General features: G+C 44.3%; 1 protein-coding gene across 1 annotated transcript in view; it reads right to left on the minus strand.

Annotated features, from left to right (window-relative positions):
- The window catches only part of LOC138599864 (nuclear receptor ROR-alpha A-like), an 89,515-nt gene extending 74,837 nt beyond the window's left edge, over nucleotides 1-14,678 (minus strand). The window contains exon 1 of the mRNA XM_069671657.1: nucleotides 14,528-14,678. Coding sequence (XP_069527758.1) covers nucleotides 14,528-14,678 — 151 coding nt within the window. The remainder of the gene's footprint in view (nucleotides 1-14,527) is intronic.
- Between the last annotated feature and the right edge of the window lie 807 nt (nucleotides 14,679-15,485).

Below are 15,485 nucleotides of genomic sequence, written 5' to 3' on the forward strand. Positions count from 1 at the left end.
CTGAAGTCACTCAAAAGTGAGAGGAGAAAAAAGCAGGATCTGATGCCCGCAGAGACGCAGAGAAGAAGATACGTTTTGAAAAATACCTGTGTACGTGTAGACATGGCCTCAGTCTACTCTTCACCAATCGTCCGTCTTCCCTGCGTGGTGAACAGAACTTTTGAAATTAAGTTGGATGTTATGTACCCTGTCTCTCCTTGTGTCCCGATCTCCATACCTCCAGCGCCCAGCTCCACGACCTCAACCTCTGCCACCCTGGTCAGCCCCTGACTCTGGTAATTCTGGAAACTCTCACCCCACAACCCCACCCTCACATCCAAGGAGCTGCTCATTCAGCCAAAATCACCTTTCAAGATAAGAATAAACTCTGCATTTGTTGTAACACTACCTTGATCCAGATAAAACTACATGTTAAGGAAGAAAACAGACCTTTAAACAGACACAAAAAATACCTTGAAGTAATTTGATATATGAGCTAAACGGTGCCTCGAAACAGACGCTACCTGGAGTCTTTGTAAGAGACGAGCTGTGATAGAGCGTCATTATTTTCAGAGCTGGGATGAGACGAGTCGGACAATCGTTAAAACATTTCCCGTCCTCCGCAGCCAGTGTGGATCTTAAAATGCTGTGTAAATGTAACTTGTATTACTCGCTATCTTACAGTCTACAATCTAACATAAACTGGCACAAGAGGTACCCAGGGTGGTTTCTTTAAACTATCATAATTATCCACAGGAATCCACATATTCTTCAGTTTTTGAGCTTCCTATCGTGCCACAGTGTCGGAGTGTGATGACGTCTCAGTAAAGTCTGCAGAGGAGACGTCACGAGCATCCTGAGGCCTGAAGACTGCAGCAGCAGGCCGAGCTGCAGACTGACACCAGATCAGATCCGGCTGACAGGAAACACCTGCTTTGATCTCAGCTGAGTGCTTCGGTTTTGCATTTCAAAGAGCTGCTGGCTGTCAGAGTGTGGAAGTCTCTGCAGTCCAGTGTGAGATGAGACGATGCTGCAGAGGTTCAGTTTCTGCTCCAGTGGATTTACAACACGTCACCATGCGGCTTCAGAATGTGAACTCTTCATGAGCGAGGAAACAGCCTGATGATCGAACAGGTTTTTAAAGGTGCGTTTAGTTTACAGAAAGTAGCTTTCATTTAGCTCAATCTGCATGTTCTAAACGTGTGTGATGAGCTGCTGTCTCAGTCACTCACTCCTGACGCATTCAGAGCTCAAAGCAGTTCATTATGAATTTAAAGGGCCATTTCACCAACTCCACACGGCACATGCTTCAGAGTCTTCTGCACAATACCACGGTGATGTCACAGTGATGTCAGTGAGGTCTACCCGAGCTAGGAAACAAATTAATCGAATGGAAAGACAGACTGGTGGAATTTACAGTTTACAAGGCATCAGGAAAAGCTATGAAAGATTTATCCAGCTGCATTATGGGAAATGTAGGAGCCAGTATTTGAGGGACTGTAAGTTACAATGCTCTGATTGTTATGGCGCAAATGGACGCCTTGTAACACACCAAAAACACAGAAGTGTGTGTGTGTGTGTGTGTGTGTGTGTGTGTGTGTGTGTGTGTGTGCGCGCGTGTGTTAACAGCAGCCAGATACAGACATGACAGCAGTTTGTCGTCTTGATGACGCTGCTCCTGTACTTTTCTTCAATACTACAGATGATAAACTGAAGGACAAGCGGGTCTGCCTCTGCACATATAACACACACACACACACACACACACATGCACGCACACACATAGAAACATCTTTGCATCATGTGTGGAACTTCTTTCATTTATCTTTTAGTTTCAGAGTCCTCAGAGACTACACACGACAATTTAGTCATCCATCCATGGGGGGGCTGGAGCCTGTCCCAGCTGTCATTGGGTGAGAGGCGAGGTTTCATCTGGACTGATCACCAGTCAACCTTTCACGCTCACACTCACACCTACGGGCCACACCTACATATTTCCATTTCCTCGTCGCTACCCCACGTCTGTCCAGTGTTCAGTTCAATCGGACCAAACAAGGCTGGTGTGAACCCGCCCTGAGAGTCACCGATGAAGCTAACGAGCATGTCTTTGGACTGTGGGAGGAAGCCGGAGTACCTGGAGGGAACCCACGCATGCACGGGGAGAACATGCAGACTCCACACAGAAAGGCCCACTACAGTGCACTTATTCCACTATAATGGAAATGAGACTGCTGGTAGAGTGTGAACAGGATGAAGAGCAGCACTGTGACTGATTCTTCTTCAGATTATTACCCGTCACTCAGCGCAGCCTCAGCAGACTGTTCACTGCTGGTTTCACTGCGATGATCGGACAGAAGACCTTCTGCAGCAACAAGGTGTTTATTATTCTACATTTCTGCCGCCATCGCGCCGAATCTGCACTGAACCGACTGCACAAACACTTCTGACAATGAAGACAATTACTCCTTCCACTCTGTGTGCAAGAACAAAGAGGAGTCAAGAATAGCTTTGTATGCAAATCGAGCCCCACACCCACTGCACCTTCACCGACGCTGGAAAACACGTAGTGACATCAAAGGCAGCGGCTGACATGACTTCAGCATGCTGAGCGAGGCTGATCAGGATTCACAGCAGTTAAATGATGGTTCACTTTAATCCTGCAGGGAAGCTTCACCTGAACACACACACACACACGCACGTACACGCACACACACATGGCAATCAGGATAATATTAACGTAACCACTGCATCTACAGTATGTGTTATCCTGCCGTTAGAAAGAGCTCCAAAGGAAACTGTAACAAACAAGACTTAGCCTGCTAAGCTAAACAATACTGTACTGCTAATATTACAGCAACAATGCTAACATGCTAATGTGTAGCAGGTGTAATGTGTTACATCTTATTTTAGCTAGTAGCTTGCTAATATTTGCTTGCTAGTAGTAAAAACAAAGTACAAATGAGACTGATGGGAATCTCATGAGTTCTGCAGGTATATTTCATATGAGCCAGAAACTGGACACATTAAAATGTTGACCTGGTGATGGCGCTTTAGATGAAATTAAGAGTCAGATTATCACCAAAGTTATTAGATTTGATTGTGAGGGAAACATGAACGTGTGAACCAAGGATAATTGTAATCCCTCCCATAGCTCCCAATAGACAAAAAAACGTCAAACAAAGTCGTTGAGATTCATCGTCTTGGAACCATAAATGTTTGTACCAAATGAAATGGAAACGTATCATAATATGTTTGGAGATATTTACATCTGAACCAGGATGTCAACAGTTAGAATATTTTTGAGTCAATAGTAGGGCTGCGTGATAAATCATTCAACAATCGCAATTACGATGTGCGCATGTGCAATAATCACATCACCGGAGGTGCAATAGTGTTCGGTGCAAAACAAAAACTCGCCAGTTTCTTTTTTTTTTTGGCTTTTGCCTTTATGATATAGGAGAGCTGAAGATAGACAGGAAATGTCGGGAGCAGAGAGTAGGGGATGACATGCACCAAATGATTGGCAGACCTGGAGTCGAACCTGCGATCAGTGTGTCACGGACTGCAGCCTCTGTACATGGGGCGCCTCCTCTACCAACCGAGCTAAACCAGCGCCCCAACTTGCCAGTTTCTCATTTATGACTCATCACATGAGTGCAGCTCTTCATCAGAACACAGAGTGAACTGACCGCTGCGCTGCAGAGTCTCTGTGTCACCTGCCTGTAAACTGAAAACAAACATGCGACGCTGCTGCCATCTCAGATCATGTCGGCGGGATGACGAGGGCAGACGCTCCGTAACGCAAGGTGGCTTTTCAGTGAGAGTATTCCTGTTATCAGCGGCCCCTCGCCCCGGTGCCCGTTAACGCTGTGGCTACATAAATGGACCGTTCAAAGCGGACGTGCCACAGAATGTTTTTCATGACTTCAACTGCAGTGCACACACAGTTGTGTGTGCAAACAGGAAGTAGGAGACGGTGAGCTTTCGTTTCAAAAAGTTCGTGTCACTGGTCTGATCACACTAATTAAACATACATTTGAGCACCGTTAATAATAACTTAAATGGACTTATAAGTCCAATGATTGTTAATTGTTTATATGAACAGAAAAACACGCTGCATTTATCTGGTATAATTTCCTGTATCTTTTAAAATCGCAGAACAAAAAGTTGTCGTAACGTCACTTTTTTCCATCATCGTGCAGCCAGACTCAGTAGGTTTATTTGAAGCGTAAAACAAAGCCAAACATTTACCCAAGAAAAGCGAGCAGCTCAAATATAAATTATGTGATGCTACTCATTGAGTAAGAGCACTGACCATAAACGGTACCACGTTAAGAACATTCACGAGGCTGCCATGTCTCAGGATGGCTCGGAAAAGTTTCAGACGAACAGACTGATGTGTTTCTGATCCCTGCAGATTCTTTAAGCTGTCGCTCGCCCGTCACTCAGACGGATCGACCTCATCATTTTATCATTAAAGGCTGAACTCTGATGGTATCTGAAGCCGTGAAAGATGATCACGCAGCTTCTCCTCGGCGGGCTCGTACTATCTGTAGTCACACAGGAGGAACACACTTACAATCACATCTCACTTCATAAATAAAGAGCGAGCGCTGAGATTAAATCTTTGAGCCTTTTGAATCCCGAGAAGACGAGACGAGTTTCCAATAAGCTGCTGGTTTGTAAGAGAACCTAAATAATTGTGATTTTATTTGAACTTTTCTTTGTGATTTTCGTTCAGTGATTTTAGGACGAGGTTAGGATGAGGGGAAGGTTTGGGTAAGGGACTTGGCCGGGTATGTGTTATAAATCAAAAGAGGGTCCTGTGTGTCAGCGTGAAGCGGCCTTTTCTCTGCAGAAGCAAATATAGACTGTGACAGATCCTCACATTTTCAGTGAAGCAGGAGTCAGTCAGAGGTTTTTAAAGAGACAGAGACCGTTTTTCAGCTCCTCTGCTTCTGAACAGTTGATACAACGATCAGCCTTATGACCACTGACAGGTGAAGTGAATAACATTGACTATCTCGTTACAATGGTGCCTGTCAGTGCCTCGTTGTTGATGTTGGAAGCAGGAAAAATGGGCAAGTGTAAGGCTGTGAGCGACTTTGACAAGGGCCAGATTGTGACGGCTCGACGACTGGGTCAGAGCATCTCCAACACTGCAGCTCTCGTGGGGTGTTCCCGTCTGCAGAGGTCAGGAGCTACCAAAAGAGGACCAAGGAAGGAAAACAGGTGAACCAGTGACAGGGTCATGGGCGAGAGGGGAGAGGAGGCTGGCCCGTGTGTTCCGAACACGACAATGACAACGAGCCATGGATCCATGCTGATTTCAGCTCTGGATTCAACAGTTAATGAAACCTGAGTGGATCTGGTGCAGCAACCAATTATATACCAGTTATATTGTATATTCTGTGCTTGGAGATGTTTGAATAACTTGGTGGCATTGTCTATCCAATACAATCTCACTTTGATGCAAACAGTGAAAAACAGGCCTGCCACTGCTAACGTTAGCTGGTTAGCTAAATTGATTTGTTTGCTTATGCTCACTCTAGTAGGCTAACATTAGCTAGTGCTCAACTTAAATATACTTGATTTATTTATCAAATGTTTCTTAGTGGATTTGAAGATAAAGATTCAGTCTCAAAGATTTCAGTTTTGTTCTCCTTGGTGGTAAACGTTATTGTGGGAGCACACTTCCACGGTCGGCTCCGGCTGTAACTCTTGATTTTCCTGGCTGACGGTCGCTTTCCTTTTCAGACTGTTTGCTTCATCTGAGCGTCGAGTTTGTTTCTTCTTCTTTGGATTTTCACTTCTTGTTGAAGTTGTATCTGTAGTCATCCATCTTTTCTTTGTTTGTTCAGCCATAGTAGATTACTGTTTACTCGCAACACTTGCAGAGAGCGGAAAAGCAGCCGCTTAGCTCCGCCTACCCTCTCTGGCAGACCAACCACTGCTGGCTGATGGGAAACGCGTCACTAACTGGGCGCCGCTTGTGATTTTTTCCACCAATGTCGCCACAGACACCCAGTCTGTGATAACACTATAAACTGCAAATGCAAAGGCTTTCATCAGTGGGCCATAGGCTCAGACACCATTGGGTTACCTCATTCGATGATGGAGACTTAACAGACATTTGTTTACATGAAGATCTTCAAGTTTATTACTTTCAAATGTTTGTATATGAATATACACTCTCAAGTTTGTTATGATTGTATAGGGCACAAGGCCATGATGGGAGAGGACATGTTAATGATAACTGCAGTCCCGTCATTATCTTAACCACAGTGAGACGAGTTTCCTCGTCTGCTCTGACTCTCAGCTCCTCACCATCTGGACTCTCTGAGCAGAGACCAGGAGTTGCCTCTCTTTAAGCTCTAATTGATATTTGTGGTCCGGTCGGCCACCTGTCCAGGAGGAAAGGAGGAGGAAGGACAGCAGGGGCAGAAACAGGCAACAAACCTTCAGGAGGACTCGTCTAAGGATTTTCCAGATCCTGTAACTCTGTCTGGAAGTAAATTCAAGAACATATTAGGGCCAATAAAGCAACCTTTAGAGGACTGTATCAAAGGAAATGATCAAGCTCCTTAACAACGACTCCACCTGAGGATCAAGCCGTGTCTGTGGCTGTTTTCTGATCCTGCAGCCGGATCGAGTTCTGACAAAGATAATGAAATTTCCATGACAGCGATCTTCTGTCTCTATCAGTGAGCAACGAGGCGTGTTCGGCCCAACAGACCTGCGGCTGCACAAAGGAGCCGTCGACACGCTAATTAACAGCTGGCTGCAGACCAGAGCAAGAGGCACTCTGGGTAATTATCGTTCGAGCAGAGTAATTCACCTCGTGTATGAGTCGTGAGGGAGGAGGAGGAGGTGTTTGGTAAATAACCTGAAGTACAAGTACAGCTCTGACCGAGTGAGAGGACGAGGAGGAGAGAGCAGATGTGTTAGTTTCTCTAAAAGTTCAACCAAAAACCTTCTGTGTGTATGACCCTGTTACTGTTGAGTCATCTCGGCTGTTCTTCTAAAATACAAAGTTTTTATAAACATTCTTTAAAGGAAGTATTCTTATTCTATTTTAGAGCGAGTTACCTTCAGTGGTAAAACCTTAACACTTTTGGTGCGTGCTTTTACTCACAACAACTCCTGAGTCATGTTACTGATGGCAGGCAACAAGTCGTCATACTTCCACATTTGTAATAGAGAAACTCACGAAACATGTGGTTAATTATGCAACACAGTCAGAGTTTGTTTAGGCATCAAACTCTCATGGTTAGTTAGAGACAAACAGGTTTGGGATTCAAAGTATGCTGGCTGAGTACGTAGGCAACGTTACATTAAGTCTAGATAAGTGATGTAGCACACAACGTACTTGTTAGTTTACTTAAAGTAATAATCTTGAAGATCTTCATGTAAATAAATGTCTGCTGAGTCTCTCTCTATCTCTGAATGAGGAAACACAATGTGACTGAGCCTACGGCCCACTGATGAAGACCTTTGCTTTTGCAGTATATAGTATTATTACAGACTGGGTGTCTGCAGCGCCCAGTTAGTGACGTGTTTTCCATCAGCCAGCAGTGGTTATGTAAAGAATCTGGGTTGCATGGTGGTGCAGTAGTTACCCCTGCCACATCACAGCTAGAAGGTTGCTGGTTCGATTCCCCAGTTTGTCGTAGGGGACCTTTCTGTGTGGAGTCTGCATGTTCTCCCCCGTGCATGCGTGGGTTCCCTCCGGGTACTCCGGCTTCCTCCCACAGTCCAAAGACATGCTCGTTGGGTTCACTGGTGACTCTCAGGGCGGGTTCACACCAGCCTTGTTTGGTCCGATTGAACTGAACACTGGACAGACGTGGGGTAGCGACGAGGAAATGGAAATATGGGCGACCAAACAATTTCACAAACACTTGTGGAAACGCATGAGAACACGGAGGTGGTCAAACTGTTCGGAGAAAAACTAAAGGAGATGGAACTGATCGATCTGTGGAGCTGAGCAGTCTGTGGAACAGTGTCGGTTAAAAGTAAAAAACTCAGACATCAAAACATTAAAGTCCTCGATCATGTTGAGTGTGACTGATCAGTGTGCTCTCTCTCTTTGTTTACGTCAGGGAGTTTACCCATATGGAATTTCTGACCAATCAGAGAGCAGTTTCCTTGTGCATCAGAACTTTTGGTCCGCTGGTAAAAGCTGCCGTGTGAACACAAACCAAACTCGAGGCAAAATGCAACTTTGAGACAATTTAGTCTTTGATTCGGACCAAACAAACGGACTTCAGGTGTGAAAGCAGCCTAAATTGCCCTTACTGTGTTTTTTGAGGCGTCTCCTGCATCACACGGTCTTCATGAGATAATGGACCTCATCCACGACTTGAGCGTTATACAAGTCATTATAAAGGGTTGTGTATCTTTGAGTTCCTCTCATTCTGGAGGGCTGTATGTCTGTGTTGTGTGATTAGCAGAACTTGAGTTTGATTCTCTGCGAGTTAAAGCAGCTCCTCTCTGTTTCTCTGTCGGAGGTTTTAATTAGCAGCGAGTCTCAAACCTCCAGCAGCGCTCACTGAACCCGCTCAACTCCAGCAGACATCTGAAACATTCACATGGAAACACATCACAGGCGACCAATAAAAGTGAAACAAAAGCCGAAACACAATAAACCTTTTTACAATATTATCAACAAAACGTAGAGAACATAAAAGATGTGCTCGTGGAAGTGCTAACCCGCCCCTTTCAAAATAAAAGTCGGTGCTTCAATCCACATTTAACTTTTTCCAAATGTCTGATGCCCTTTTCATCAAAGTGCTATGTTAGCATCCTGATGTTAGCATTTAGCTCAAAGGCTTGCTGTGCATCCTGACAGAGCTGCTACCAGGTGTGTTTCAGTCATCATCAGGGATCTTCTGAACTTTGAACTTTTTCTACGGACGATTAAAAGATACAAACAGTTGTTTTTGTTGGAAACCAGGAAAGTGTCATTTTCAGCTTTAGGACCAGATGTGACAGAGTTTTGCTTAATGAGACAGAAGGTTCTAAGTCGATCCATAGAGGAGCATAACTTTCTTCACATTGACTTGATAAATAAAAGTGTCCCGGACAGTGAAGTTAAAGAGACACATTGTTGTACTTCGTAAACCTTGCAGCCTTTCTGCAGCTTTTCTTTCCTGCAGCACAGCAGCTGCTTCTGAGCCCCCCGAACCCGACGTCCTCAGAGACTCTAACCCGAGTGAAGTAAAACACATCCCAAATCAGATAATTAAATCCTGTTAGTGGAGGCTGTCATGAAAACACGGAGCTGCTGCCTGTGGAGTCACATCCAGCCTGAAACACACCGAACCTCCTCCAGCATCCAAGCCTCGGAGCCACCGGGGACCTGCGGCCAAAATAACTTCACACGAGCCACAAAGCGAGCACATCGTCGCCCAGTTTGTGAAACACTTCAAACTGGGTCACACAGTCACAGTCAACTTCTGTGAATGAGGCTGTTCATAAGAAGTGATCGGAGGTCAGAGCTGAGCTGCAGCCGTTTAAGGTGAGGCTTGAGTAAACACAGACAGGTGCACGTGTGACTACAACATGTGACCTTTGACCTGGCGGGGTTCAGAGCAGCTTTGATTGGCCAGAACGCCAAGATTCACTTCCTTTGGGATATTATGTAAAGACAGAGCAGCTCATCTGAGAGACTGTTGACAGTAATGAAAGGCTTAAAGAGCAGGACGTCCATCGCTGGGGCTCAGCCGACAGTCTGCAGGTCGGGACTGCATGAAAACATGGCTGTCTCTCTGCTCTGCTCTCTGCCTGTCTGTCTGTCTGTCTGTCTGTCTGCTCTGCTCTCTGTCTGTCTGTCTGTCTGTCTGTCTCTCTGCTCTGCTCTCTGCCTGTCTCTCTGACTGTCTCTCTGCTCGGCTCTCTGCCTGTCTCTCTGACACTATCTTCTTCTGCATCTTTATGAGACGTGAAAGGGACGTCACAAAACGTATTCATGTGTCGTCCAGTGAATGAGAACAGTCCACTGTGTCGTTGCTGTATCAGAGCTCCAGGTGTGACGGAGGGCGGAGCAGACAGACACACACAGTCGACTTCGGCCTTTAAAAACTAAACCCTGTCACTTCCTGCGGGGTTGTACGGAGGTGTAGGCGTGAAACAACACCGCTGTTTCACTGCTTTATTTACATTAATAACTCTCTGTCTTTTATTGTTTCAACAAAATCCTTTAAAAGTACCTACATTTTATAGACATGTAACGATTCATTACTGGAGAACTGCTTTAATCGTCTAATGATTGAAAGAACTAAATGATGGACTTGATATCTGTCTGATTTTTCTCCTTGGTCTTCTGCCCCTCTCTGTGTCTGAGAGTTCAGCGTCAGTCAGCTTTAACCTGACGCACGGCAGGAGGTTATATTCACCATAACAACACAAAGTCTGACTGGGTGCCTTTGATTCACCTTCATTATCCACAAACAGCAGACGAGAGGATCTCCAGGATGAGACAGCAGAAGATGGAGGTTCAGATTTATTGTTTGTAATGAAGCTAAAAACCAGCTGGAAGAGGAAGAAGAAGAAAGAGGGAGACGAGCTGTGTAGGCGAGACAGAGAAACCTCGAGGGGCTGAGACGCCCGACTCATCCCCGAGGAGGAGAAGAAGAAGAAATGACAAGTGAAGACGCAACAACATCAACAGAGAGGAGGAGAGAAACACTGCAGAGATGAAGAGAGCAGAAACAGAAGACACGGTCTGCAGACCTGATGCAGAGTTCACACGAGCTGTGTGTGTGTGTGTGTGTGTGTGTGTGTGTGTGTGTGTGTGGTCTTTTTGTGGGCCAATAAGAATTTTAGAGGGAGGTCTATTTAGAATGTGAGGACATGTTTGATCACTTTCAGACGTGAGGACACATTTGGAATAAATATGAGTTGTTATTTCTGCACAATCAAATGTGTGGACGTCTGGGACAGTTTGAACATTGTGTTTAAAAAAGTTTCCTCTGTTTTTACATGTTCATACGAAGCTTCATACCTTTTCTGTAAATAAAGACAAAGAAAAGTGAGAAAATGTGTGACAGTAACAGCTAATGGATCATGTTTACAGACACATTGTGACATTATCACCTCATCATGAATCAAAAGCCTCTCAAACAAATGACAGATGTTATTTTTGGATCCAGGAGAAAGTCTTTGTCAGTCGAGCGCTGACAGCAGGAATGTGGGTCAGCAGGTTAGTTAGCCACGTTAACCTGAAAGCTGTTCACAGGTCTGTTTCAGGGCTGTCTGCCTGCTCTGCCACTGAGCCCTTTCACCCGTCACCTGTTACATAACAGGCACGCTGCCTTCAAGTGCAGTCAGAAATAACAAGACTGTCACTCGCTGAAGCCACTTTCCCACTTGCTTAGAGTTAAAGGTTGCAATCAGCATTCAGACCCGGTCAGACGACTCTGCGGTCGTCCTGGATAATTATCGCCTCGGCTCCGATCGGCATTGATGGGAACACAAAGCCTGTGTAGACACGCTAATCTTCGCCCCCTTTCCGGCCCGATGCTATGCTCCAGCGGTAACTTCTGCGACTCCTCGTCATCTCAGCTACAAATCAACCCGTCTCCGTCCGAGCAGCGCTCAAACATCGTTCCACATTTGTCGGCACCGAGTTTAAAACAGACTGAATGAGTAACAGATACAATAAAGACCTAACAACCGTTTATTTGAAAACTCTTAACAACTTAGACAGACTGATGCAGAACTTTAGCCTCAATCTCCTTAGACCATCTTTAAAGTCTGACCTTTGACCTCAGAGTGGAAGGAGACCCAGTCCTTAAGAGTAAATATATTTTACTGCAGTTGGACAAGCTAACCATCCCACCTCACATTAAGTTTATTAAGCTGCAGCTGTTTGGTAAAATTAAGGTTAATCAAGGAAACTTTAAATTAAGAAGTTAAATCAAACTAAAAACGTAATGAAACTTTTGTCAGGTAAAATGATTCAACTTTGACCTTTGGTCTTGCACAGGGTCTCCTCGATGAAAGTCCTTAATCTGATGCATCCATAAACCCTGACCACCACCCCGGGAGACTTCTCGTGTTGAGGGACATGAATGTACTTCCAACTGAAATACACGTTCGACATTTGTGCAGACTGGCATGAAAAACATGCGATATTCTTGTCAGTGTTCACTGTTTGGTTTGTTATAATTTAGGGGTGCAACGATTAGTCGACATCATCATCAAAATTCGATGACAAAATTTGTTGGCAACAAATTTAATTATCGATATTTAGTTGCCGTGTTTTTCTTGCTGTGCGCGGACATAACCTGGTTTTCCGGAGCTGAGTTTGCTGAGGGGTGAGCCATCTCACATCCTTACTATCTCTGCTGAGAGTTGTTCACGCAAAACAGCAACGGGAAGCGACAGGGAAACAAAACAGCAAAATAGCGACAGGCGATGCAACACCATCACGTCCTAAAAGGTGTAAAGTCTGGGAGCATTTCAGCCTCAGAGCTTGTTCATCACGGGAGCACGTCGGTAACGTGGAGCATCTGAAGAGAAGGCACGTTGGACTTGTGTTGTTGCTAGCTAAATAAGAGCACTTAAGTCATTGTGAAAGTCATTATCTGATTAGTCGATTAATCGTTTGAATAATCAATGACTAGTCAACTATCAGAATAGTTGTTAGTTGCAGCCCTAATATAAAAGTTTGTATTAACTACCTTGAGAACAGGTTGTTACTTAACATGTTGCAGGCACAAAATAAACTCCAATCACCTATGTTGCTGACTAACAAAATAAAGAGGGAAATAATTTTATTTCTATTTCATGAACTGCTGGCTTGTTGCTCAAGTATCATACTTAGGTACAAAATTTAGGAACTTTTGAGTTGAGTATTTCCACTTCCTGCTCCTGTTATCTACACTTCAGACTGAACTTAACGTTACTTTAAATTCCCCACATTTATTTGGAAACTTAATTAAATAGTTCGTGGCTCTCTGCTTTAACTGAGCGTCTCAGAAACTTCCCCTCTCCTTTACGTCACACTTTAAACACTCACTGGGAATTTTTTTTCTCTCTCCTTCTCCTTGAACAGCTGTTACGTAACAAAGACTCCGCTCTGAGAAACTCAATGAAGCTCGATCTGACCGCCTCCCTCCCTCTCTCTCTCTCTCTCTCTTCAGTCTGCATACCAACAGAGAGCTGCAGGAAAATCTGGCGTCAGACCGGAGAGCTGCATGCACAGGACACAGGGAAGTTCACTGCACTTAATTAGCTTTGTGTGTGCGGCTGTTTCCTAACAAACATCTAGCAGGGTAGGGCCGCAACTGTCAACTATTTCCACTATTCATTCATATGCCAATTGTTTTTGGAGTGAATCGTGTTATTGTTTAGTCTGAGAAAAGACAAGACAAGTGAAAAATGCCCATCACAGTTTCCCAGAGCTGAATGTTTTGAAACACCAAAAGTTGCAAAAATATCGTCTTAAAATGATAAATGGACGGCAGCAAAAAGCACCGTTTTAGTCCTCCGTCCACTCAAAGCGCTTTACTCACCAACATTCACCAATTCACACACACATTCACACACTGATGCTGGATATCTGGATAAGACTACTACAAGGAAACTATAAAAAAGGAAGTTTTAAACCATTGTACCTGTGTTATGTTCAGATAAATTCATTCAATTATGACCTTTGCCCTCACAAGACTAACGCTGGTCTCCTGGGTCTGTGTATTTGTTGGAAACATCCATCAATCGCCAACCCAGGGGACATTTAAACCTGTTTTTACTACACCACCTGCCTTCCTGGAGACTTTGTTACACTCTCATGAAGTATACCCGGGGAAAAAAAGGGGAATTCAAGTCCATCCTTTATAACTTTGTGACCATATTTAGAGTCAGTTTGCTCAAATATGTGAAAGAAAAGCCTCAAATCCTCACGTTCGAAAGCTGGAAGCACTGAACGATTGTCATTTTTGCTTTAACTATGACATAAAACATCATAAGATTATGAAAACTCATTGCATCCTCATTCCATTGAGTAGTTTCAGCTCTGGCTCTGCTGAATGGTCAATTCATCCAGACGAAACTGGGAAAACTTAGCTTTGTGTTTGGGGGTAATGTCATATTGAAACAGGGATAAAACCAAACAGTTTTACACAAAGATGTAAGAACACAACATCACGGTGTGCTGCAGCGTTAAGAATCACCTTCACTGAACTAATAGACCTCGAAAACCACTTCAGTCTGGAGGCATCTGTGTCAAATTGTTCAAATTGAAACCTCTACCACCCTTAACAGTTAGTTAGAACAGTCACTCCATTGATTAGGCTAATTAAGGGTGAAAGGTTTAAATGATAGAGTCTAAACTGCTGTGTAAAGAAGTCACACAATGAATGAGTGCATCATGAGTGTGAAATGTTAGAGAAAATCCGAGCCATGTCTGTCTGAGCCTCAGCAGACAAACTGCTCCACAAGCCGTTTGAAGTTTCTGCTGCAGCCTGACAGCTGACATATTCACCGGCTGCCTGCCAGGAAACATTTAAAAGATATCATCTAAAACCAGCAGAAAGAGTCTTACCTTTGCCGGAGCTGCTGTCTCTCCTGGCCGGGGTCAGGTGCTCTCCGCGCGGCAGAGTCTCCACCTTAGCCGTCGTCTCCGTGACCGGCGTGGCGGGCTTGGAGCTGCTCCTGCCCGGGTCGCTCGCCGAATCCTGCGGGGAAGACTCCATCCATTCACCGAAAAATAAAAACTCACAAATCGAACAAAATCCTCCTCGGTAAGTGGATGTTTATGTACAACAAAATAGTGAAATTAAACCCAGTAAGCAGCCAGCGGAGCGAGGTGTTGAACAGCGGGAGAAGCGCGGCTGCTCGGCGGCTGTCAGGTCGCTGCTGTGAGCGCCGTTTGGAGGAAAAGAAGCCGGGCTGAGAGAGAGGGAGGGCGGCGCTGTGGAGAGCTGAGCTGCCCTCCCTGGAGGCTGAGATCCGGGAAGGATCAACAGGGGAAGATACCAACAAAGATGGAATAAGTAGCCTACTCAGATGTTTTAAGAAGAGTAGTATCACAACAGTGTAGAGATAATCAGTTGTAAGTAAAATAATTTCATATAAAAACACTACTTGTCAAAGGCCACTGCAAATCAGGGCTGAGAAATCAAAAAGCTGCAGACATGTTTGCAAAATTGAAGAAACCTGAACTGTGGTAAAAAGTTTTTCCATGCTGTTATAATTATTAAATAAAGACATTAAGAGAAGTTAAGTTAGATTTTCGGATATTCCCCTTCATAATAACATAAACGCTAATCAGGGGAATTACCGGTAGTTGACAAGCCACCATTACTGCGATGGCATCTCCCTACAACATCTGAATTTTTCAATGAAAATGAGAATGAAGTAAAAATTATCATTCCCTTTAATATCGCAAATCATATCGATATCGCAATATAAGTAAAAATAATCACAATTAGATATTTTTTGAAAATCTTTCAGCCCGACTCTAAAGCTCGCTAGCATAATAAAGCTGCATTAGCATATGA

This window comes from Semicossyphus pulcher, unplaced genomic scaffold (assembly GCF_022749685.1).
Source record: "Semicossyphus pulcher isolate SPU_LCO1_2020_fin unplaced genomic scaffold, fSemPul1.0.p SCAF_1, whole genome shotgun sequence".
NCBI classification, from domain to species: domain Eukaryota; kingdom Metazoa; phylum Chordata; class Actinopteri; order Labriformes; family Labridae; genus Semicossyphus; species Semicossyphus pulcher.